This window comes from Natrix helvetica, assembly GCF_964273705.1.
Source record: "Natrix helvetica genome assembly, chromosome: 2".
Classification (NCBI taxonomy): Eukaryota; Metazoa; Chordata; class Lepidosauria; order Squamata; family Natricidae; genus Natrix; species Natrix helvetica.
In genome coordinates this window covers 33,565,501-33,591,235 of record NC_138552.1, presented here as the reverse complement: position 1 = coordinate 33,591,235, position 25,735 = coordinate 33,565,501, and the positions used below count along the sequence as shown (strand labels likewise).

General features: G+C 37.1%; 3 protein-coding genes across 9 annotated transcripts in view; all 3 read right to left on the bottom strand.

The window, feature by feature from the left end:
- CDK7 (cyclin dependent kinase 7) overlaps positions 1–2,814 on the bottom strand; it is a 35,533-nt gene extending 32,719 nt beyond the window's left edge. Inside the window, exons 1-2 of the mRNA XM_081944635.1 lie at positions 2,664–2,814; positions 164–227 (exon numbers count right to left, since the gene is read on the bottom strand). Of these exons, the coding sequence (XP_081800761.1) occupies positions 164–227; positions 2,664–2,702 (103 nt within the window). The 5' untranslated portion in view covers positions 2,703–2,814. The remainder of the gene's footprint in view (positions 1–163; positions 228–2,663) is intronic.
- An 830-nt stretch (positions 2,815–3,644) lies between these two features.
- CENPH (centromere protein H) lies at positions 3,645–12,106 on the bottom strand. Of its 7 annotated transcripts, none has more exons than XM_081944637.1 (9): positions 11,747–12,106; positions 10,611–10,666; positions 10,354–10,402; positions 9,559–9,633; positions 8,136–8,192; positions 6,587–6,650; positions 6,374–6,425; positions 6,013–6,176; positions 3,645–4,839 (listed from the first exon to the last, which is right to left on the bottom strand). In XM_081944637.1, exons 1-9 carry the CDS (start codon positions 11,890–11,892, stop codon positions 4,747–4,749), a joined length of 756 nt encoding a protein of 251 aa, XP_081800763.1. In that variant the 5' UTR covers positions 11,893–12,106; the 3' UTR covers positions 3,645–4,746. The 7 variants fall into 7 exon arrangements, with proteins under 7 accessions (XP_081800763.1, XP_081800762.1, XP_081800767.1 ...); XM_081944636.1 differs by having other exon boundaries at positions 10,354–10,405; positions 11,747–12,103; XM_081944641.1 differs by having other exon boundaries at positions 11,838–12,103.
- A 3,271-nt stretch (positions 12,107–15,377) lies between these two features.
- Positions 15,378–21,934, bottom strand: CCNB1 (cyclin B1). The gene is made up of 9 exons (XM_081943388.1): positions 21,657–21,934; positions 20,992–21,147; positions 20,778–20,891; positions 19,621–19,803; positions 19,108–19,266; positions 17,823–18,059; positions 17,378–17,518; positions 16,783–16,893; positions 15,378–15,584 (listed from the first exon to the last, which is right to left on the bottom strand). The coding sequence occupies exons 1-9, from the start codon at positions 21,675–21,677 to the stop codon at positions 15,480–15,482; spliced, it is 1,227 nt and encodes a 408-aa protein (XP_081799514.1). The 5' UTR covers positions 21,678–21,934; the 3' UTR covers positions 15,378–15,479.
- Positions 21,935–25,735: the final 3,801 nt, after the last annotated feature.

Here is a 25,735-nt window from a genome sequence, read left to right as displayed (position 1 = left end):
CACTGTTATAAATTAGGGGTTATAGTTGGAACACATTATATTGGGTTCACATATCATGCTAACCTATAATGTGAATTATAAACAATGAATTGCTATTTAAATGTTTTGAGCATAAATTGTGGTAAGGCATGGCATCATATGCACTTAGTAAAGACATACTTACTGTTAGGTTTTGGCGTACTTTTTCTGTCTGGAAACTTAATCAGTGGTGTATGTGGTTTGACTACCTAAAGAAATGAGAAAAGCAAGTCAATATTTACATTTCTATATATGTGCAGTTTTGCCAAGAAAGGATAAAATTTATGTCTCCTTTTAGACTAAAGCCAAGTTGATGTAGCCAAGTTGAGAGCCAAAGATGCTGGATTAGAAACCAGAAGATTGTGAATTCTACTCCTTTCTTAGGCATGAAAGGCGGCTTTCAGCACCACCCTCCTCACACCATTATTATTGGTGTGAGGAAAAAAGGTGAGAGCATTATGTACATTGCCTTGATTGTAGAAAATAAAGACAATATATAAATATAATGATGATGTTTCAGTGGAGATTATGTGGAAGCTCATATAGCATCAACTGAACCAGGAAACCAGTACTTAATAATTTAGGACTGGAATGAACGTATCTACTCTTACAAAACTGCTCTGCTTTTTTAATTTTAAAAACTTGGGACTTATTCCAGTGTTAAAACTATCTTATTAATTCTAGGCATACTACTTATTAATTTGCACTCAGATGACATCCAAAGGAAAAAAAAACCCCACAGTTGTTACATTTCTTCTATTGTTTTTGAGGAATATTACCATCTGCAGATTTGTACAGTTTGTCTAAAGGTTTGTTTTATTCTTGGTATTGCTGAGAAAAAAGGGAAGACTAGGTTCATACATACAATTTCTATTCTGCCACTCAGGCCAAAAAGGATCTCTGAACACATTATATTTTGATACAAAACAAGAAAATCCCTGCTCGTCTCTCCTTGGTACTATTTGGTGGAAAATCTGTTACTAATACAAGGAGACTTATGTGCCAGCTTTGCCCTTTTTCCTTATTCAGATTTTTTTCCCCATGTAAAACTTGAAATTCTGGGGTTTGAGTTTTACAGAATCCTGACTCATCTGAATTGGTTCAGTAGAACCCATGGAATGTGAAAGTTCGTTCCAGATTCAAAAACTATTTCCCCCATTTTATGCACACCAACATCAACAAAAATATTTTTTATTTTTGATCCAAGTTATCTTGTATTTGCTGAGTCAAAGCATAAACATCCAATTGTATCACCATTAGAGTTACAGAAACAAACAAAAGAGAGATATATATTAGTGGATCTAAAGAAATTGTTGTGAAGCTCAGAGGTAAATCTAACAATTGAGCAGGTGTCAGGAAGAAAATGAATGGAAAAAAGCATATGAGGAAGAGGGGGGGGAGATACATGCAAAAGAGAAAAACTATCACAGGGTCTGAATATTAGTTCACTCACATGTCTAAATTTTAAAAAATCACTTTATACAATAGAAGTCAGGGTCATCCACAGAAATTGAAGAATAATCATATGCCATTTAAGCTGCTAATCTTCTGCTTAGTGCAGAAAATCCAAATCAAAAGCATTCCAGAAAGATGTCTATCAAGACTCTGTTTGAATACATCCAATGGTTGACTCCATCATATTCAAAATAGCTAATAAAGGCAGCATGTTTAGTAGGCAAAGAATGGGAGAAGAACCAGATGGGACAAAAAGGAGGTATGATATTCCAGCCAATGCATTATATATGTTAAGTAACCCCAAAGAGAACTTGCTGCACCTCAGCTTTCAATAAATCCAGCCAACAAGACAAGTAGGAAGAGATGCATAAAACTAGTTTACCAACAACTATAGGATCACACAGTCTACCCAATATCTCTAAATGCTTGAATTCATAACAGCAATGAGTAGTTCTAGATAGATGTGTACAACATGGATGGTTCTAGATTTTTGCAAAGCTGTTCAAATAACAAACCATGCAATTCAGCGATAAAAGGGCCTTTTTTAAAATGTCAGACAAATCTTTGAGTGGATATTTATATTAATAATATTTCCATCAAAGCTGATACTGTAATACAACAGCATAAAATCCTGATTCACATTTAGCCTCATCTCCAATTTGGGAAACATATTTTAAAAAATATGTACTTTGCCGAAAGTCTTGGCAAGCATCTGTGGAATAAATCTCCAAGTGCCGCCCTTTAAAACAACGTCTGCAAGGCCTCTTCGTGTTTGGGTTTCTTAGCAGCCCTTCCTATAAGCTGGTGTACGTCTAATTGGAGAGGTCCGGGAGCTGCAGTCCAACTAAGCGGAGAAATCTGCTCTACCGATTTACTGGGGAGAGGACACTCAAGGTTTTAACCTAAAAAAAGTCTCCGGAGCGTCCGCCGTTTTTCCATGGAAACTTCCAGGAAAGTCTCTGAGGCTGGCTGGCTGGCTAAGACTGAGTTAAAGATACCCGGGTAGGTCGAATCCACTTTCCAGGACTGGCGTTCCTTCTCCTTCCCACTCAAGGACACCAGCACCGGTTAGTGCAGCTCAGGACCAAGGATTCGGTCCCCAACCTGCAGGCCCCAGAAACCTGGCATAGAACTGCAGGTGCAGACAGCACCCAAAGCTTTCGTCAAGATATTCGATTTGAAGGACTTACCTGAACGACCCTACTGGCCGCCGCCATCTTGCTGCCCATGATGATACCCCGCCCGGTCAAAGGAAAGAGCGCGCCAGCAGAAAGCGTTGTGGGAGCGGTAAGGCGGGGTCTGCCTAAGCCCCGCCCCCCACGAAAGGCACGGCTTAGAACCCCACGGAACAACTGTGATGTATACAGAACGTGGTACGGCGTGTTTTTCATGCAACTATCGAATGAGGGATTGGCGGATAGTCAATGTTTATTTTAACTAGCTATTTATCCAACTTCTATAGCCCTTGTTTAAAATTGATTTATACAGGCTTACATAGTTACCATGTAGCAGATAACGGTTTTCACTATGCAAATTTGTTGGCATAGCACCTTTTCATATTTACACAAAAGTAGTATGGCAACTACAGGCTGATTTTTAAAAAAAGGATATTTGCACATACAGATATTTGCATGATGTGTTTTGTCCTCTAACAGAATATCCAGTCAGATTGAGTTAAGCCATTTTGAAGCATTGACCTTTTTTCTTCATCTATGGGTGATACTTAGCTATCTTCTCTCTGATCTTCAAAGGGGAGAAAAGATTTGTATAAGCTCTGGTTACATTAACTAGAAAATACTAGTTTCATGTCAGATCACTAGAGTACACGAAGTATTTTTTTTAATTGCCAGTACTAAAGCACATTTATTGAACCCATTAATATTTTGTTTTAATAAAAATCCCCTTACTTTTTTTGGCTTTCAAAAAATGTATTCAACTAAAGTACCTACATTTATTAAATTGTATATTGTATTTAAATTTATACCTCCACCACTGGACAATTAATTTGACAACCATCCTACCCTTTCTTAAACATCTTTAGCAAAGTCAGTCTATCTCTGAACGCAGTCTGCACAGTATTTAAAAATGCTTGTTTCACAAGCTTTTTTGTATTTTAAACTTCTCAATAGGATTTTCTAGTAATAAAAACATCGAGCTTTTTTTTTGGTAGGACAGTTTTTATTGTCTTAAAATATTTTCCCCCTAGCATATTCAGCTTCAACCATTTAATAATTTTTGTCACCGCCTCTGGACATAACCAGTTTGGTATCTTTCTCAAACTGTTGCCCTAGAAGTGCAAATGATAACACGGACTTTAGTTATAACTGCACTGTATTGTGAATTGGCTGCTTTTTGTCCTCTGATGTTTTGCTAATAGGTTATTTTAAAAGGGTAGCTCCTTCAGATTTTTATCTAACCACAGTGCACATACCAGCATTGAGATAATAGCAACAGTGGGAATTTTACATATCTAATGTTGTTAAAAGAGCAAGATCCTACTGCCATTTTATATGGATTCTTGTGTGTCTTGGTTCAAAATATTTATTTCTGTCTGGGAACATTAACAAGAGGCAACCTAATAATACGGAACAATTAGAGTGTAACATTTCTGCAAAAAAATCTTTATCAACATTTAGGATATGGCCTCCTATTTAGATATGGTTTTACTATATTATCTATTCATCAGCTACGAAAAATTACAGCAGATATAAAGAAATAGAATATTACAAATATCTTACATTAGAATGGCCTAGGGAGAAAATACTGTTCAATAATATTTCGCAATGTCTACTATGAATATTTGAACTACTGATGATTTATTAAAAATCCACTGAAATTAGACATAAACAATTGTAATAAGAATTTAGCAAAAAAACAACAATTAAGTTGCATTATACATAACATGAAGACAAAGCACAGGCTAAATTGTCATTGAGAGAACAAAGTGGCTACCTTCGTAAATATCTACTTTTGCCCAAGGCCTATTGCTCTGTTATCACTGGAATCAGCAATTGGAAACTTGTGCAAAATTAAGAGGAGATGTGAATTATTTTACAGCTAAATGACTCTCCTGTAATAGCTTCTTGGATACATTTACAATGACTGCAACAGAATTTCCTTTTTGTTGCTATATCAACCATACTTCAGTAGAATATACTCTTGTACAGATACATTACTCTTAGCATATGACTAGTATATTACAAAAACCTGATAGATTACTCTTTTATCTCTGAATTTGGAAACCACAGAAATAAAATAGTCATTAACGATGTTTCAGATGCCAGTCACATTATTCTCCAGTTGTAGAACAATTCTCTTCAATGCTGGATCCTTTGCCCAATTGACTCCACTTCCAGTAATAAGGTTCTGCAATTAATATTATTTAAATGTAAAATCAACTAATTAATTATATACATGTAAATTAATAAATAAGGATTTTTTTGGTCCTCAATTATATTGTTTAATATGCAAATAAATACAAGTTCCACAACAAAATAAGTAATCAATTATTGCTAGGTTATATCATTTGTAAATTATATTATGCTTCTGCAAGGAAGTGTTTTTAAATGTTTATCTACACAAGATTTGTTTATTCTTAGAATATGAATATTTAATAAATTCCATATATACAGTCAGTTCTTGATTTATCACTGCAATTGGGACTGTAATTTTACAGCCATTTTTACCATCAAGTGAATTACTTAGTCATAAGTCCAAATCACATGATTGTTAAGTGAATCATGCAGTCATAAATCTGAATCCATCCTCCAGAAAGGGCATTTTTGCTGGAAACCTGCAAAAACGATGTAAATCATGGTCGAATGACCACGGGACACTACAACCAGTCATAAATGTGGGTCATTTATGTGACTTTTTACAGGACTACCTGTAATCTGAATAAAAAGGGATAAACATGTATTGCATATAGAGTTTTGTTCTACATTACACTAACTTGTGCAATTTATACCTGTAACTACAATAGTAAATATGGTGGTAATAATTTCTATCAATAAACATTGAAACACTCGATGTCTACAGGTGGTCCTTGTTTAAGGACAACTCAAACCTACAAGAAAAATGGTAGTTACAACTGGTCTTTGTATTTATATTGTTCACAGCATCCCTGCAATCAGGATTGAGATCCAGGTGCCTGGCACACATTTTCTACATTACAGCACCTCACAGTCACAATTGCCATTTGTGACTTTTGCTGGCTTCCTACAAAGTCAATAGGGAAGCTGGTAGAAAGTCACAAATGCTGACAGCACGACATCTTCACTTAATGACCTGTCATGATTCACTTAACAAAAGCAACTGGAAGTGCTGGAATTTTCATTGCTAGATAGTGTGACCACATGACATCGTGCTTTACAACTAAGTCACTTAGCAATGAAAATTCCAATCATATTGTCATAGTTAACCAAGGAATACCTGTATTTGATATCAACATTTTAATTTTCATGTTTCACATCTAGTACTGTACAAACTAATTCATTCTACCAAGTAAGGCATTTTTCTATCTATACAAATACAACTTACCTGAAAAATGTTTTGAATCAATGTAGTCATCTGAATTTCCTTTTGTACATTTTTACGAACTTTCTTCAACATTTCACCAACCTCCATATTTTCTAAATCCTCTTTTTGTTTTCTCTTCATATCATATATTTGTGCCAGTTTACATTCTCCAGCTCGCTTTAATTCTATTGTAGTATTGGAGGGGAAGAGGGAGAAAGAAGATAGTAAAGCTACTAATTTAAAATCTGAATTCAGGAACATGCCTTGCATTCACTATATTTGTGGATTAAACTAATGAAGTTAACATTTGAAATTAAGTTAAATTTGTGTTATTTCAAATTAATTTATCCTATTGATTTTTTAATCACGAATTATAATGTACCTAGTCTGCTCTTCTTAACCTCATTCAGTTTTTCTTCCAGTTCACGGGATTGCTGCAAAACCAAGTAATTTATATAAATATATGTATATATTAAAAGTATTCATACATCCAGATTAATACAATTATAAGATTAACTTTTCAAATATATTACAACATTAGTTTCAAATGCTGCTTTTATAGACAAATCATTATCATTTTAATGTAGATACTCACTTGCTTTGATTTAAGTATTGCTGTACTAAGCATCATGATATGTTTAAGGGTATCCCAGATAAACCTAAGGAGAAAATGCAGAAAAATCAACAAGATCTACTAAAATGTGAAACCAAATCATATGTTAAATAGATTTAAAACACTGGAGTATCTTGCTTAATTCTTTCTCAAGCCACAATATGATTTTTCTGTTCCCTGCCTCTTACAAAATGCTTTGACTGGCAACAGTAAATGCAAGAGAAGAAACAGACAAAAGAGCTACAAATACATTTCAATATTGCCTTATAAAATGGGAAAACATTGGCCTTTTAAAATAAAATGCATTATAAAAAAGGTAAACTCAAATTATAATTAGCAAAATTCATTTGTAGTCCGAAGTAATAGTACGTAATGGATTTGCATCCATGCTTGCTATTGCATTTGGAATGTATTACAGTTCCTCATTTGAGATATGTGTGATAGTTCCCCTATTGATGGTTTGTTGAAGAAGATGCCAACAAAGAATGTAGTCACATCTTTATTTTTAAGTTCTGACAACACAAAAATGCTTTCTTTTCATAGTGGGGCTACTTTGGAAATGCAAAAAATGTTTCCTAAAATGTTAGACAGGATGGCAGAATCTCAGGTATGTGATCTAACTGGAAGCTGGTGTGGAATTGACTACTTCATTATTCCAGGGATCCTACAGGACTGTTGTCTAGGTTTGCATAACCTGTCAATGATCAAAACATCTCTTTCTGAAAGTGAAGAAGATGCCTGCTATACTCTTATCTATTGGGCCTTCAAATATTTGTGATTAAGAATTACAGGGCAAACTTTTTGATCAATTTAATAATGCTCACTGCTAATAAAAGTTTATTGATTCTGATAATGGTTTAGCTGTCACATCAGAATAACAACCATTTGTTCTAAAATTGTGTTCTAGATTATGATGACTGAATATAGTTACATGCTAGAGGAAGCAGACTATTTGGACCTTTTCAGTTAAAGTTCAGGCCTGAGAATAGATGGTCATAAGCTTTAGTGAACTATTAACTGTAGGAAATAGAGGAAGGGTTACATAAAGACATGCACAGTAAAATGCCATGATCTCGGTAGCTGGTTATCTTGAATACCTATGAGCTCACCTAATTAGCAGAGCCAGATATAAGTAGAAAGGAAAGGTTACGTACAGACATGCGCAGCAAGCCTCCATGATCTCAATGAGCGATGACCTCAACTGTTTATTAGAACCAGGTAGTACCAGGAACCTTTAGATATGTGAAGCCTCTATTCTGGCTGGGATGGTCTTAGAGATTGACAAGTAAAATGTACCAATAAGATGCTGTTGCTACCCCTGCTTTTGCTTTGCTTGTTAAAACTGTATAAAAGCCAAATAAACTCTGCGTAAGGCAGACAGACATTTTGGACACAACCTGCTGTGAGGGATTTCTGAAACCTACAATTAACCACATAAACATATATTTGTATGGCTGGTCAAGCAAAGATTCTTCTCAAGTACGCTGTATATATGTTTAAAATGCATTCTCTTCATGATTTCAATGCTTACTTTGAATCATCATCTTCATTTTTCAGTTTGGTTCTAAGGGCATCAGTTATTTGGATCCTATAAAACAAAGAGAAAGTAGATATAAGATTGTTCTGACACATGTAATAGTGTGTTTTCTCTGGAGTTGGAAAGACTTCTATTCTTTCATAATGTTCTGTCTTTCACATCTTTTGTCTTTCATGTAATCCTTTTGTCCCAAAATCAAAACCTTTTCCTATTATTTCCAGAATAGCTGGTAGCTGCAAAAACTGTATCAATCAGTCAAATTATTTAGTTTTGTATAAGTCATGCAAATGGAACTAACAAAGGAAATGGAACCAACAAAGGAAATGGAACCAATATGCTTTGTCTGCAACCCCATAGGAATAGAATATTGCAGCTGAATATTGTCAGACTATGCTGGCCTTCTCTCTGACAACCAACTTGTCCAGACACAGCAAGTACAAACCCCTCAGTGCTGTTTGCATTTCCCCTCCCGGGTTATGACCAATTTCAGAATCCTACCGTAATTGAAACAGACATACAAGGAGGTTTTTAAATACAGAAGACTTGCTTACAGACTATTTCTTAGTATGTAAGCAAATTAGAATATAAATTAAATACATGGCAATATAAGTGTACCAAGTACACTGATTATGGCAATTAGGATTAGAATTTCGCTAAGTGATATGATTGTAAAGCACAACTTCATCACTTACTGACAGCAATCCTTACAATCCCTCTTGTCATTGTTAATCAAATTCCATTGTTAACTAAATCCCATGGCCATTAAATGAGGCAGCTTCCTGCTGTCTTCCCACATCCAAGTCAATGGAGAAGTTGGCAGGAAGTTGTAAGTCTCAGGAAGTTTGTAGGCAGGCCAGAGCCAAGTAACTGAGTGCAAGTAACAGATGGCAGAGAGAGAGAGAAGGCAAGGGTCAAGAAGGGTGTGTGGGGATGTGCAAGATGCACAGCAAGGGTCAGAATGGGGCCGAAGGGATACATGGTAAAGATCAAGGAGGGCTGCAAAGGTATAAGGGGATTGGAGGAGGACACAGGTATGAGACAAACTTAGTGACTAGCAACCTTTCCTGCCAACCTCCCTATTGACTGGGGAAGCCAGTAGGAAAGATTGCAACTAGTGAACACTTGATTGTGTGGTGCTGCAACGGTAATAAGTGGGAGCTGATTGCCAAGTGCCCATAGTATGATTACAAGTACTGCAGGGGTGCTGGGCTGGTTGGAACTTTGAGGACTAGTCATAACTACCATTCATTCAGTGCCATCATAACTTTGAACAGTAACTGAATACATTAATTTAGATTTTGTTTTACTTTAAAAATATGGTTTCTTGGTATAATTATATTATTAATTGGCTATATTGGACACATCTTGTAGATATTATACAGAAATGCAATAAATAAAAAAGCAATAGAGTCTTTACCTTTGTAATGCTAAAGTTTTGTTTTGATACGATAGCCTCATCTCTTCCAAGTCTCTTTCCAATTCTTCTATGGAGCTAAAAATAACAGGGAAGTTTAATAATTAATAACTTGTATTGTCTCAGAAATTAAGATCATTTGTTTCATATCAGATCTAAAAGGGTTTTGCTGATTGATAGAGTGACGGAATGACTGTCAGACAGAGTGACTCCATATAGAGTGATACTAGATGATTATCTGTTTAGATACTAGATGTGGATTTTTTTTTCATGTTTGTTAATAGAATGTAAAACAGCAAACCCAAATGTAGTGCTAACGTATTTAAGATTAATATATTGATTCAGAAATATTTTTTCTTTTTAATAAAATTTCTAACACAACAGAAAAGGAAAAGGATGTAAGCTTATGATGTGTCATGGGCATATTGAAAATTGAAGCATAAACATGTTTTGATTCCTTAAACTATGAAAATAGGATGGGATGGGATTCAGCAATATAACTAGTGAACAGATATAAGGCATTAATGCAAGAAGTAGCTTGATGTTTCTCATGACCAGAAAAGGCATATACTATACATCAGATAGTAGTTATTTGAAGAACACCCACTCCTGCATGTTTAGTATGTTTTGCTCTGAGATACATTTTCTAGGAAAGAAATTCCAGTCAGTAATATGGCATGTTTTCAAGTAAACACAATATATTAAAATCTTTAAAATACAAGTTTCCTTAAAAATAAAGAAAAGTTAGATCAATTCTAATTTTCATCATGCTATGTATAACAAAATTTTAAAACATACCCTTCTAATATTTTTTCATTTCTATCTTGATCTGGAATCTTTTCTGCAGCTGCTAAACAAAAAAAGATATATTTATAAAAGATAGCTGAACCCTCCCATCTCTCAACGCAAATGTGGCATAGAAAACTCCTATGCTACAGAGAAAAGACAGTCGAAAGACTTGACATTTTAATTTTTCTGGGAATGTTAACCTAATTTTTAAATATTTACTTTCACATTCTAAAATAAAAAAGCTTGAGTTTTTATTATCCACTTACCTGAATTGATTATTGTATTATATTCCATAAGATGCTGACTTATTTGTTCCTTGAGTCTAAAATAATGAAAAAAGACAGTCACAAGAAAATTAGAAAAAGAAAATACAATTGTAGCAGTCACTGCAAGATTAAATTGGATTAGTGTTTACTGAAGATTTTAAACTCACAAACTTAGTTTATGTACATTTACATATTTAAAATATGCTAAAAAATGTAAAAATTTGGACAAATTATGAAACCATCGCAATATGAACACGATTTTTCCATTTATACCACTGTTCACAGCTTTTAAGTTTTTCTTTTTGTAATTTTTTATTGTTGTGGCAACCCACTTCACCGGCCCTCAGTTTTTAGAGATCTCAGGAGCAACTTTTATTAAAGACATGTGAGCATTGCCTAACTGAAACAACACTAGAAACATTTTGATATATTAAAACTTATCTTGCTGGTACTTCTACCTCCCTAGGTTCAAAACAGTTGCTTTGGAGGGAAATAATAGGAAAAATATATCTGGCCCTCTAGGCTTATGTTCAACAATATTCCTCACAGCTAAAACAACCTGCATTCCAGCCTTCCCCCGTTTCCTGAATCAATGGAAAAGTATGTCCCCACAACTGGTGAGGGATCAGCTTTAACCTGTCTTCACATTCAGGCGGCTATATATCTCCATCTTTACAACTTTAGGCTAGCCATTGCAGGATTTGTTTAGTGCGGTACTACTCCTGTGGAGTTTCCGACCAGGACTGCAAAATTCCGGACCAGCATCTAGATCAGGGGTGTCCAAACTTGGGAACTTTAAGACTTGTGGACTTCAACTCCCAGAATTCCCCAGCTGGGGAATTCTGGGAGTTGAAGTCCACAAGTCTTAAAGTTCCCAAGTTTGGACACCCCTGATTTAGATGGAAGCCAAGAACTAAGGAGGTTTCTAAAGTTGCCGCTAGAATGGCCTCCTGAGGGAAGAAGCCCTCGAAGGGCTGGCTGTAAGGCCAACGACTGACCGACTGAATTGGAAGAAGCTTCTTGGATGAGAAACGAAACGTCTTCAAAGAAAAACCGGGAAGTCCAGTTGCCTCTTGAAAAAAAAGCACCTTTGGGACAACCATGACGTGGGTGACCGAGAATCTCCACAGACTGACCGATAGAGCTTGAGCAAGTCCGGCATCTTCTCCTTCTCTTCGTTGAAGAGCAAACGGGCTCCTTCCTCCGTCACTCCTTCCGTGGGCTTACCGAAAACCGTCACCGGCGCGGCCTTGTCTCCTATCTCCGGGCAGCCCGCTTCCATCCCGGCGACGCCGCCCAAACCTCTTTCTCTTTCTCACCGATTTAGCCGCGGCTCCAGACGGGCCGCTCTTTCAAATAGCCCGCCGACCGACTCCGCGTTACGTGAGAGGAGTATCGTCAGATCGACGATGGATTGCTCTGGTCTAAGAGGCCTCCTCTCGGTCGGGAGGGAAAGAACGGCGCTCTTTAACTCAGGCCTCGTGAGGGAAAAAAAACCCGAACAGCACAAAAATGTTGTGGGCCGGCCCAGCGGAGCCTGGGAATAGCTTAAGAAAGCCTTCCATTGGTCGGGGACGCCCAAGCGGGGGTTGGAGGTGGGTGGGGAGGAAATGGCGTAGAGTTGGAGCCGTTGGCGGTTCTGGGTTTCCCAAGGGAAAGCGGGGCAGAGACCCAAGAGAGAGCAAGGATAAGTTAAACCAGGGAAAAAATTCTTTAGGCAGGGCTGCAATCCTAAACTTTTCACTTGGAGAGAATTTGTATCGCTTTAGTACGGAACACGGTGGCTCACGGGCTTAGGACGACGGGGTTGACAAGCAGCAAGCCCGCGATCGGAAGCTCCTGAGTGTTGCCTTGGGTCGGGGTGAGCTCCCCGAAAGCTCTTGTGGAGCTTAGCAATTCGAAAGGTGCATTTTCAAGAGACAACTGGTCTTTCTGGTTTTGTCTTGGAAGACGTTTCGCTTCTCACCCAAGAAGCTTCATGTAGTCAAAGAAAAACCAGAAAGTCCAGTTGCCTCTTGAAAAAGCATCTTTGCTTCTTGGATGAGAAGCGAAACGTCTTCAAAGAAAAACCAAGGAAGTCCAGTTGCCTCTTGGGGGGAAAAAAGGCACCTTTGGGACAACCATGACCTGGATGACTGAGAATCTCCTTAGTCCAGAGGTCCCCAAATTTGGCAACTTTAAGCCTTGTGGACTTCAACGCCCAGAATTCTCCAGCCACCTATTCTGCCTGGAGAATTCTGGGAGTTGAAGTCCACAAGGCTTAAAGGTGCCAAGTTTGAGGACCCCTGCCAGACATTCAAGATGTGGGTTTGTGAGTAGATAGGTACCACTTCGGTGGACACATTAATGGAAACATGAAAGGAGCTCTCTTAACTGGGCGTCCTCGGGCAACGGCTGATCCTTTCAATCTGGAACAGTCTTGGTGCTTCCGACAGAATTGCCATGCTATCGCATTTGGTCGCACTTCCGAATTAGATGCCTTAGGAATGATTTCTTAATATTAAACCCATGTTTTCTACAGAAAGCTATATTGTATTTGGAGAGGGTGGCAAATTTCTAGATCTTGAAAGGGACCTCTTGGAGGGGGGGGGTCTAAAAAATTAAAGCTGTCTACCAGATATTGGAGATATTTGCAAAAAATTAAAATGTAATCATTTTGTTAAATTCTTTTCATGAAATATCTATATTTTCATCTGATTTAATATTCTAAAAATGCATCAATATTTAAATTTTTGACATGGTAAATATAAATAAATATAACTTGCACAAAAGCTCTTTTGGGGTCCTGTGTAATTTTTCAAGGTGGGAGAGTAAATAGTTTTAACACAATTCTAGAATCATGACTGTGTAGAGGTTAATACTGAGTTTCCAGAGGTTTGTAATATATATAACACAATTATTAATGGAATAATTGGTTCCCAGACTAACAACTGTTTTGTAGACAACCAGCTGCAAATTTTTTGTTATCACTGAGAAAACCATACCACCAGCTCCAGCAGGGTGGGCATGCTGACGATCATCTCAGTGAACCGATGCCATCTTGAAGGACCAAAATGTGCCTTCACTGTTGTGTATCTCCTCAATGGAACTGCTTGTACTGATGTCACCTAATAGGATAAGTAGACAGCCAACTCAGCATCACAAACTTGGCTTTTCTACCAGGAATTGGGACCAGATTTAGTGGAACCCAAGGTCTGTGAATTTGTGCCTGAAGATTTTAAGAGACACCTTGGCTTTTGCATTATAGTACTTGCTATGTGTGTCTGTATTCATGTGCTTTTTATTGTTATGTATTGTAAATCACGAGTTGTGTTCTTAATGTGGCTACAGAAATTTAATAAATAAGCCAACTATTCAAGAGGCTTTAAAATCATGGTTTGAAAAGGATCAGTTTTGGTCTGAAGGAGATGCTAAAATGTCCGACGACTTAAATAGACAAACCTGCACTTCATATCACCCTATGATATTCTAGGTTGAAAAAACCTTTTTAAAAAATGCAAGCAAGGCGAATAACTATACTTTGATAATTGCACGATTGGGGCATGCTGTTCTGGAAAAGAAAAGCAAGGTCAAGGTACAATTTGAATTTTCAGAAAACCAATGATGTGACAAATATAAGCCTGGGAGATATGCCTAATCAAAACAGGTAGCAATGCATTAAAGAACTATGGTAGGCCTAATGTGATCAGAAAACTGAAGACCAAGCATTGCTGGAACTAGGCTGGCGTAATGTAAGAGGTTCAAGTCTATTTTCAGCCATAGAACTTCTTAGCCCAGCTACTTCAGATTTGTGGGAAATAAAAGGGAATGCTACCTGGTGTTCTTGAACAAAGAGCAGGATATTCAATAAAATAAAATCAATTCTACTTAAATTGATATTTAACTTAATTTGCCTAAATCCGGCTTATTTGGGTCATAGTTTAGCATACTTAAAACTTTCTTGAAAGCAAAAACCTACATAGTGTGTGTATGTATGTATGTATGTATGTATGTATGTATATGTATATGTATATATATATAATATTCTACATTCCATTATATCAAGAGTTTATGAATGAGCTACAAAGAGTACCATTAGCAACATATAATGATGGAAACAAAAGCTGTGGAAGTTTGTTTGCAGCTATGATTAATCAGAAAAAAATGTCCATTTTGGGGTGTGACAGCTCAGATACCCAAAATAAAATCCTTCAAATGTCCTGATGATATATAAAGTTTATTAAATAATAGAAATTTTTTTCCAGGTTTTGGAAAACATTTTTCTTACACTTGAAATGCTACATATTAAGTTTCTTCATATTAAAAATAAGTTTCCTTATAAAACCATGCTATATATAAACACAAAATATAGCTTACAGCAAGCACATGATACATCATTTATTGAATTTGAGTTACAATCACTATTTTTACTAGTTATAATAGTTTGTCATGTCATAATTTGTCAACAAATTAATGTATTCTGAAAGTTAATTTTGCCTGTATTGTTTCATATGATATTCCTTGACGTTGATGTATCTAAACGCAGAATATTTAGTTTTTTATCCATTTTATGTATTCACTAAAACAAGTAACTAGGAATGACTGTTGTAATTTTTATTACTTCAGAATACAGATAATGAAAAATCCCTCTGAGAAAATAAATGAGAACTTTTTCCTGTTTGCTGGTCTTCATTCAACAGATGATATAAACATGAGCTTCCAATATCCTAGTTTTATTTTAGGCTTAATATTTGACAAAACAAATGTTAAATAGACCATGACAACAGATGAAGTAAAAGGAAGTTTATTAAAAACTTTAAGAGAATATATTATATACACACACAAACAGTGACACATGGTGTCAACTTTGTCCAAAAAGTTAAATTATATTTATTTCAACAACGGTTTAGCGAGATCCTGTATGACTGCAGAATTCAATGCCGTACGGGTGCTAATCTTGACGTGTTTGCTGCTGGCGTATTTATTTTTTATAGTCTAGGAGAAAGATGTGATTCATTATCATTACAATACTTTGTTCTAGAGCAAAATTTCATTAACATTTTTACTGAATTTTTAAGGCAGCCCATTTATCAAACAGAAGTTGAGGAACTGCTGAGGAATGTATAATAACGCTATGAGCTACATAATCAGCATTGCTTAAATATTTGAAAGATAAAACTGTATTGCTATATTATACAAAAACGTCCCAGGAATCAGAAAATTGAAAATCCTGAAAAATGTATTAAGTAGCATAGCAACTTGCTTAGGTACAAATGGCTGCCACAAGGAAGAGAACCTAGTATGCTCATTCTCCAGAAGAAGGAAAAAACGAGCCCACTCCTTAAAATTGTTTTCCCACTAGGGAGTTGCTTTGGGGTGGTCCATGTTTGAAAGAAGATACATATGGGCTAGGACATTTCTGCCAAGCTTGGAACAATGTGTGGTTCCACCAGGCAGAAGTGATTTGGGAGCTGGGGATAGAAGAGTGAAGGCAAGAGCATTAGCAGCAACAAAGGAGGAGGACAGATGCAAGGACAATGTGGGCAGCCACAATGGGAGAAGCCAAGGTGGATTCTTTGGCAGTGATGATTATGGTGGTCAAAGAAGAAATGTGCTGTGAAAACTGGGAGACTGAGAAATAGCTACTCAGGAAGCCACGGAGGGAGTAACATATACTAGTCTTGCTCTACTCATTGTATTTGGATCTTATTTTGTCTAAAGCACAGAACCACCAAAGCATTCTGGGGTTTTGTTGACCCATTGGGCCTCTGAAACCTGGTGATTTGTTTGTTCCAGGCGTGGGAAAAATATTTTCTGCACACTCCCCCTCTTCCCATTGTATCTTTGTTTTCTGTTCAGATGGGATATCTTATAGAATTGCAGTAGTTGCTATAAATTACAAAGTGACTATCACTTTGATTACCCAACTTACTTTGATAAAAGCTTTAATAGAGGATAGTAGAATTAAGCAGAGATGGCAAGTTCCCCTTCTTACCCCCCCAGGCAAAGGATAGGCAGCCATATAGTGAAGTTTTGACTTCTTACACTGAGCTAGCGACCTGATGCTCTAAAGGCATCTTCCAGGCCCTGGGGACTGTTTAATTCACAGCCCTTCCTAGGATTTATTCAGGAAGATTGAGATTTGTGGTTTTTAAGGGTGGGTCAGTACAAGTAAGCAAGTGGATATATTTACCATCTGCTTTATAAGGCCACGGTTTACCAACATCACATTCTTTGCCATATGCTGCATCACAGGAATAAGAGTGTCTTCAGTATAATACATGTAGTGTTGAAGAATTGGCGTCTAAAGGCAAGAGGTAAATTTATAAATTAAAGATTTTGAAGATCTTCTGGTTTTCTAAAGAGCTGCCTTCCATGAATCTTTTTGAGAGGCTATTATTAATAGCAAACTGAAAATTTTAGGTATATTCAGGACCAAGTAATCATATGCTTGCAGATCTGAACTAGATTTGTAGCAGAGAAAAAGTGAGCTATACCTTGCCAATTCAATTTCTCCATCATGCTAATCTGCTTCAGTAACACCTAAACAACCGACATGACTTCGTGCATTAGTTGGGAACAGCAGCTTGGTTGTTAAGTGAAACTGCGAATGATCTTATTTCAGTTTTCCTTTGCTTTACAGACCTAGAAAGGTCATAAATGCAAGGACTGATCACAAAGTTACTTTTTCATCGCCATCATAACTGTGAAGGTCACTAAAACTGTCAGCCGCTAAATAAGGACTATCTGAATCTTTTCCTTTGTTAAGTTAGGGTTCTGCGACTTACCCACTCTCCCTCTTCCAGAACTTTAGTAGACAAACAAAACGCTGCAGCTGCAATCTGGGAGGGAGGATAATGTACCATTTCATAATCCACCAGTGCAAGCTCCATCAGGTATTTTGCCAATGAATGCTGCTCTATATCTGCCTAAAATAATCAGAATAAAGATGTTATCTTCATTGTCCTATAAATCTCATTAAGAAATCTTTTATTACACATTGCATAAGATTAAAGCATCAAGTTATTTTGCCTAATTGCATATATGTAAAGAGAAACAAACCAAAAGCTTTTTAAGTACCTTCCACTGGAAAACAGCAACCATCACTAAATACCATTGCGTTAACTCTGCTTTTACAATTAGAATTCTATTTATATCAAAACAAGAACATTCATAAAAATAGGCAATTAGGAAGAACATATTTTCCAGTTTCAATGTTTAAAAGTGCATTACCTCTCCAATTTTTGATGCCCTCCTTAGGAAATGCAGTGGAAGAGGGCGACCAAGGTTAAAATCCAGTGACCGTAAGATTTTCATTTCCATTTGCCTGATTTGTAAGTTGGTGTAAGTATGATCTGTCACATAGGCAAAATCACCAATTTCTGGTGGAAACATTTCTTCATATTTGCTAGCAATGAACATGGCTGTTACACCAACCAGTTGTAGCATCCTTTTGGCTATTTTGTTATTCTGTAAGAGAGATTTCCCATCAGTTATTTTTTAAAAACATTCTGAAATATTGAAAAATAATGCTTATGCTGTCCCAATATGGTATTCATTGATCAGGCCACACATTGTCATTGGATAAATACTTGTAGGTTAATTGAAGAACAAGTTTAAGAGTGTATGTACAGGTAGTCATCAACTTACAATCATTCACTTAGTGACCAAAGTTACTATGGCATTGGAAATAAGATCTTGCTCTTGACCATCACAGCATCCTTAGTCATATCATCAAAATTCAGATGCTTAGCAAGTGGCATGTATTTAGGGTGGTTGCAGTATGCTGGGGGCTAATGTGATCACCATTTGAAACCTTTCCAGCTGGCTTTTGAGAAGCAAAGTCAATGGAGGAAGCCAGATTAGTTTATCAATGCAACTCACCTAACTGCAGTGTTATCAAGTGCAAAGAATCAGGACCATGCATTAAGGGTGCAGTTCAGAAGCCGTTTTACTCAAGCCTATACATAAGGATCTAGACAATTAAAATTGAACACTAAACTGGTTCAAGTTAAGAGTCAACAGAATTCAAGGAGTTGGATTGAGACTGTGGGAATGTAACAGCTCTAGGCTGATGATTAATCTAATCCTTCCCAGCTCTGCCTACTCCTATTAAGTGTTTCACTTAATAAAATACAAACATTTGTAAAATCAGGTAGAATTCAAATAACCTTCTTGCTTATCAATGTAAATTCTGGTCCCAATTGTGGTTGTAAATTGAGCACCACCTGTATCCATTGGTCAGGCTATTCATTCTCATTAGCTAGACACATATGTTGATTATTTTAGGGTGTATATATTGTTCAGCTCCTGGTAATAGCAATGAAAGGAAAATGCTGCGGGTGAGCCAAGCAACTACTCAAGAGAAAAGTTTATACAATGGAAATCTCTAAATTAACATTTGTATCTTGATTTCAAAGGAGCCACATTACTTAAAACAAGCTAAAATTCAGTGGAGAGTTCTCATTATTCTGTTTGCTCAAATTGGGAATGAGCCTCTTAGACCAGTTTTCCTTACCTGAAGAAACCGGTCTATTATGGCAACCGTCATGTACATGGTCTCTTGCAACAGTTTGAATTTCATCTGAACTTGCACAAGCCAGTCAATTAGGATGGCCCGCATATTTCCAGTAATTTCCTGACCTGCCAAGTAGTCTGCTTTCACAGATTGCTGACCCTGTAAGGAATAGAAACATGCAGGATGTTAAATTATGTATTTCCACCTCTATAATTATGTCCTGTCATTGTCCAGTTTGATTAGACCTATCTCCCAATAAGAAGCCCTCTAGATTGTGGAGAAAGTTCTTAGCTTCCTTCCCTAGTTAAATCATCAGAATTTTAGAACAAGCTACCATCTTGAGCTCTCAAAAATAGATTTAAATTATCCCGTTTAGCGATACTTCAGAAACTATGCTAGAGATGTGATAACAAATTATCAACAGTAATCTAGTGTTTTTTTAAAATAAAATACCGTCCAAAGTAGGTTTAATTCTATAGCCAATGTCAGGCCTGATTAGCTCTTTAAACCAACCTCAAGAACTTTCAAGTAGTTGTAGATATCCTTAACATATTCACTGCAAAGGTTTGGATCAGACACGTCATCTGTATCTACATCTTTCACTTCAAGTAGTACATCCGAGAAAGCCTGGCATAATATGTCCTCCGCTGGAGCACAACCAGATGTTTCCATGGGGCTTGGGGATAGAGGCTCCAGCTATAAGGAAAGATATTATCTTTAGTACTTAACCCACAATGTTGAAAAAATATGCAGCATATTTTTGCTTAATTCAGAGCATTCTTCTTTGGACCCACAGATGTTGTGCCAGGAAAAGGCTACATCATGTGTCCCCAAGGATGCATTTGTATGTGCTTCATAGATTGAAGTAGCAGCTACTTCCTATGGATGTTTCACCTATGTACTTCCAGCTGTGTGACTATAATTAAATTCATTAGTTGGCTCAATGATGTTGCTTATGGACATGCAAATATGAAACCTCTGCTCATTATCCATGTTTTATTGATAGCATTAGGCCTTACTTATACCAAGGGAGGATCTAAAGTATAGTTGTAGATCAGAGGTAAATTGAAAGGTGAATCTTTCAAGAAATTGAAAGGTAGAGATGCTAAAATTGGCTTTGCCCTAATTGTGCAATGGATAAAAAATATAATAATGTTGGAGATAAAGCAGAAGTTCAGACTAGATATATTATACAAAATGCCTCTTTGCAAGGTATATTGTATAATGTCAATATATGTCACCCATCTCACTATCCAAAGTGGCACTTGATTATGAGCAAATAAATTGACTTCTTGATTGTAGGTTAAGATGTACTTTACATTTTTGTATTTTATCTCAACTAGCATCAAGTGACTTAACCAATGTAAATAAAGTAAAATTTTCCATGAAATAACCATAGAAATAATTAGGTATACCATCCTAAACCAGAATCAAACCTAGAATCTTAGCCAAAAGCTGTTTTGCCTAGCATAGCTAAATCAGGGCTAACTTATTTCTTCACTGCCATCTAGAGGTCATTTGAAATTTTGCAACCTATTAAAAGTAAATAAAAATTCTAAAACTCATGCTTCCAGCCTACAAGTAACAACTACAGATTTACAAATCTAAATAAAGTCTTTGCTCCTAATTACCCATGATCCTTAAGCACTTATTTACAAACTATTTAATACCTTAACAGGTTCTGGAATTGGCTTTTCTTCTTTCACAGGTTGAATTGGTTTTTCAGTAGGTTTTGTGATTTTCCGAGTAATCGCTTTGTCCACGGCTGTAGGCTTCAACATTTCCTAAGTGGGAAAGAAAAAAACAAGATAGGAATAAGCAGGACTATGGCTTTGCTAACTCCTACTGTATCATTGGATATAGAACAGGCAAAGAAAGCATTACCTTTTTCGCTACGTCTTTACACTGGGGCTCACAAGCTTTGTTGCCGATGTCTCCCAAAGCAGTCCTAGGCCTCAAACCTGGTTTGCTAGCAGCAACCCCTCGCTTACTGAGGGCCATCGCAGGTTTTGTTTTGTTCTCAGCATTGACTTTTGTGTTCTACCAAAAAACCAAAAATCATTTAAGTGACAGAACATTCAGAAATATATACACAGCCTTATGATGAACTGGGAAGGATAACTACCTATTACTCTTTCATGTAGTTGTTGGGAGGTGGGGGGGGGGAACCCTTCGGTTATACTTTAGGAGTAGGATTCAATTATATACGTTTAACAAGGCAATATAACGCTTTTTCCACCCGCAACGGGCTACCTCGACTTCGCCGTTCAAATATAGTTAGAAATGCGAGAGAGAGAGAGAGGAACAAGGTATATTTGTCACACCGCCATGTTACTCGCTCCATTGCCGCACCTTCATCATTGACAAAACTAGCACAAATGATCTTTGAAGCAGATTTATTTACAAGCAAACGCCACAATGCTCAAAATGAATCCTCTGTTAAGTTTAGGTAGAATTTCAGCATTAAATGGCCGCCAGGCTCCTACAAATCCTAACGTGCAATACCGTCTTAAAGATAACCCCCCCCCCACGGGCAATTTCCTCCATACCCGGGTGACCCGCAAAGCCATGGTCTAGGCTGGATTCCTGAGATCCTCACGACCGGCTTGCTCCGATTCGCTCCCTTTCTCGCCCAGGACCAAAAGACAGCCGATTGCTGCTGCAGCTGCACGAGTGCGATATCTTCTTTGCCTGCCGCTGCAAGTTTAAAACTCGCACCAGGCTGCGCTCATTGGCTGCTTTTCAGTTTCCGCCTCTTTCCATTGGCCGCCCAGCGTTCTATTCTAAATGCGTTTCTACGACTACGGAAGGCTGATTCCTCCGTGAGTTCGAAAAAGGAGGCGCGGTTAAGAGAGGATTGGCAGGTTGGGTCACATGTCCTTCAGTTTAATGCTCAGCTGGGTAAGAAAAGCTTTCCACCCTTACTAGGAGGGTGGGATAATAGTGGGTGGAAATTGCGATGGATGATCGCTTTGAAAACTTAAATTACGTTAAGCATATGCTAACGAAGAAATTTTTTTTTGGAAAAACACCAGTTGTTCCTGTGGAAAGTTATCACCCAGCCCTCTCCCAGAAAAATAAAATATCCTAGGAAATATTGAAAAGGCAGAATATTTCTCTGGATGTGAAAAGGAAGAAACATGTTTTAAAAGACAGAATAGCTGCGTGCAGCTTCCTGCCCACCCCCCTTTGTCAATGAGCCATTAAAGCCTGAGCTAGTTCACTTTACATAATAAAGAGTTCTCCCCTTCAGCTCCAGAGTGATGGGATTAAGGCATGATAATATTGGCCCTTTACCCAACTCCCCACATGGCATCTGAGAACTCAACCAAACCTGGATTCAAAACGCAGCCTAGAGAGTTGCCCCTGCATGGCCCCATGGGAGTCTGACAACCAATCAGAAGACAAGCTCAAGATCAAAGCCCAGAGAGGGAATAAAACCAGGGACTCAGCTTCTCTTCCACCCTTCTCTTTTTCTCCACCAAAATTGAAGCGTGTGATCACCTTTTCTGTTCAGGACTCAAGCCATGTGGTCCTGTCCACCATTAAAACCATCTTTCCAAGCAGCCTCCATGTCTCCAGTGTCTTTTTCCCCACTTGGAGCCGAGCCCAGAAGGACATTTCTTTCAACATTCCTCCAATACAAATAATAGATCACAGCCTACAAAAATAAGTAGGTTTCTTTTGAAAACTATTAAAATCCAGGGTGTTTAATTTATGATCATCGTATATTTAAAATTTAGTGTATCTTAATAAACCAGTACAATGAAGTGCATCTTCATAAGTACAGCTGATATCTCTTTTCCCAATTCCCAACTAGGTCCCCATAAATTTAAAAGTTTAATTGTCAGACAATCAACACCTACTGTATCTCTCTGATTGCACATTTCTGTTGGAGCAACTCCATCTTTGCTGGTCATAGAGATGTGTTAAATGTAGATGAAAAAGAGGGAAATATGGCTTCAGTAATAGTAACACAGCTGGAAGGGGCTTAGAGGTAATCTAGTCCAACCCCCTGCTCACACAGGAGACCTAAACTAGGGATTCTCCCGATTTCTTATTATTAATGGATATTTGTTATTTTCACAGTTACTTACATAGAAAAGCCAAGAATTTTACTGTCTCGGCAATGGTGCATGTTACACTGAGAGAGAAGCTATTGGGCCAGAGTTACAGGCTTAGCTTGAAACATACTGAGCATATTAAATCTCTTCTACTTGAATGGTGAAAGAATTAACTTGGTGGCAAACAGTAATACTTAATACTTTCACACCAAATAGATATAGAATGCAGATATTCTTAGGTTTTATTGATCAATAACATCTTGATTTCACTTTATTATTACGTATGTGCTTTTATGTGATTGAAGAGAAATTGTCCTTTAAAAATCTAATGGTATGTAGTCTCCAGGTAACAAACAGCACAATCCCGGGAATGCCTCCTCAGAAGTAAACTTCAAGTTGGCTTATTCCCAGGTGAAGGTAGGATTCGAAATTTAGGATTCTTAAAAGCCTTTGGTAGTCAATAAGCTGCCATATTGTCAAACCTATTGGTTTCATGATGTCATTAAACTGCTACTGCTTTTATGCAGCTATTGAAGCTTATTGTTTCCAATAAGCAGTGGTTATATTGGCTGATGACTGTTGAAGTTGTGGAGGAAACACCAAGCTGTGTAAGGATGTCTTAAAACCTCTTTGGGTCTTGTGTAGCCGTGGCCAACACATAAAAGAAAACTGTGACTGAGGAAAACGTCTTCACACAATTTAAATAATAAAACTGTTGAAGGACATTATACTCGTACAAACCTCAGTTTGAGTAGAAACAACTAATGATCATTTTGAAGTTTTTATCCTTCTGGTCAAAATATTTCTTCAAATTGAGCTTGATTTTTAGTAACTATATATAAGTATTCATATAGTTTGATTAATAGCAGCCTGAAAATGCATTGTCAGTGCTTGCTTCTAACACACTTCTTTCCGGCCTAATCAACAGCCCTTGGATTTCTTCTCATTCAGGTCGAACTGTGCTATGGCTGTAGTGGTGGTGAATCGGTTTTGTTAGATGGTGCCATCTGCTGTAATGGCTTGGGTTATATTTACTCAGTTTGCTTATCAAAATATTGTGTTGGACTCTGGGCAAACTTTATTTACATTTGTCACATCCATTCAGTCATGTATTCTGCATTTTAACACAGAATGAAACTTAAAAGTCCTGGATTGTGCCAAATACCTTTATCTTCTTTTGGCATTCAAATGTTGACAATACAAGATTCAACAGACATAATGTTGTCTACATATTTGTTCAACGTTCATAGCTCGAGTGGTGGGGAAGACAAACTGCATCCTATTAAGCAGAAATGTAGTTCATTATCTTAAGGAGCATAGTTAAGGACATTTTTTTTCTTTTTACATTATATATATATATATATATATACATACAACTGCCTCCATTATTTGAAAGACTGAAAGGGTCAAATGGTATTTAAGGGAAATTAATCCTTTAATGACCTCATTCTTGTTACATCTGAAATGAAGAAACATCCTTCCCAGTCCTATGTTCTGTTTCCAACCTCACCATCACCTATTCTGCTTGTTTCAATATGTGTTGCCATAACAAGTATTGAACTCGTCTAAATATTCTATGCCCGTGATGGCGAACCTATGGCATGTGTAGCAGAGGTGGCATGCAGAGCCCTTTATGTGGGCATGTGCACCGTTGCCAGCTGCTCTTCTGGTTTCCGGCCGGCCAGCTGGTCTTTGTGAGTGATGGAACACCAGAAAATGGCCTGAAAAACGGCCTGTTTTGGGGGATGTTTTCAGGCCAAAAATGGATCGAAAAACAGCCAAAAAACAGGCATGTGCACGCTGGCCAGCTGGTCTTTGGTTTTCTGGTGCTCTGGCGCGCATGAAGCCCAGCTGACTGGCGCGCATGAGTGCACCGAAAACCCGAAGACCACTCTGGCACATGCACATACATGCATTCCGGTTTGGGCACTTGGTGCCAAAAAGGTTCGCCATCACTTTTCTATGCCACTTTAGAGGAACTTTATAGCCCCTTAAAATTCTATAGAAAATTGCACTTGCAGTATAATTTTCTATTTGATTACTGTAATCAGGGACAAACGACTCAAGGCAAAAAAACTCAATTGTCACTGAATTTTTCTAGTTTTAAGTCTGTAATTTATGCAATGATTTCAATAAGTACTTATAAAAATTATAAAGTATTTATTTTACAGTGTGGTTCAAACTAAAGAACACAGAAGTGCAAAAAAAAAAAAATATTTTCCCTTCCCTGATTTTTGGTTAGGGTTAATTCACCTGACAATATTTCTATAGCAGAATCTATTTTCCTTCATTTAAAAAAGCCCTCCTTAGAAAATAGGATTGTATATAGAAATGGAATTAATATAAAAATGTACATTTGTATTTCATATTTTTAAAAATATTTGCACTCAATGTGTGGGTAAACATACAGCATCAAAACTTTAAAATAATTTTGAAAACATTTTTTTATGGAATCTGCTAATGTCCTTTTAAAGCTTATGAAAACAATTTTAGGTTGGAATGGAAGAGAATTGTTCATTATTCCTTTTGGGGGAAAGTGTACAATACATTTGTGCTCATCCACA

Bases quoted from the DNA above. Each gene is read 5' to 3' on its own strand.
- CENPH (XM_081944636.1), bottom strand. From the start codon at position 11,892: ATGGAAGCGGGCTGCCCGGAGATAGGAGACAAGGCCGCGCCGGTGACG. The intron at 6,651-8,135 runs GTAAGCATTGAA...TTTTCTCCTTAG, and splicing joins AATGAAGATGATGATTCAAA to GTTTATCTGGGATACCCTTA. The intron at 6,426-6,586 runs GTGAGTATCTAC...TTGGTTTTGCAG, and splicing joins CAATACTTAAATCAAAGCAA to CAATCCCGTGAACTGGAAGA.
- CCNB1 (XM_081943388.1), bottom strand. From the start codon at position 21,677: ATGGCTTTGCGGGTCACCCGG. The intron at 21,148-21,656 runs GTATGGAGGAAA...GTTTTTTGGTAG, and splicing joins TGGCTTTGCGGGTCACCCGG to AACACAAAAGTCAATGCTGA. The intron at 15,585-16,782 runs GTAAATATATCC...TCTTTCTCCTAG, and splicing joins GTGGCCTTATAAAGCAGATG to ACTATAAAAAATAAATACGC.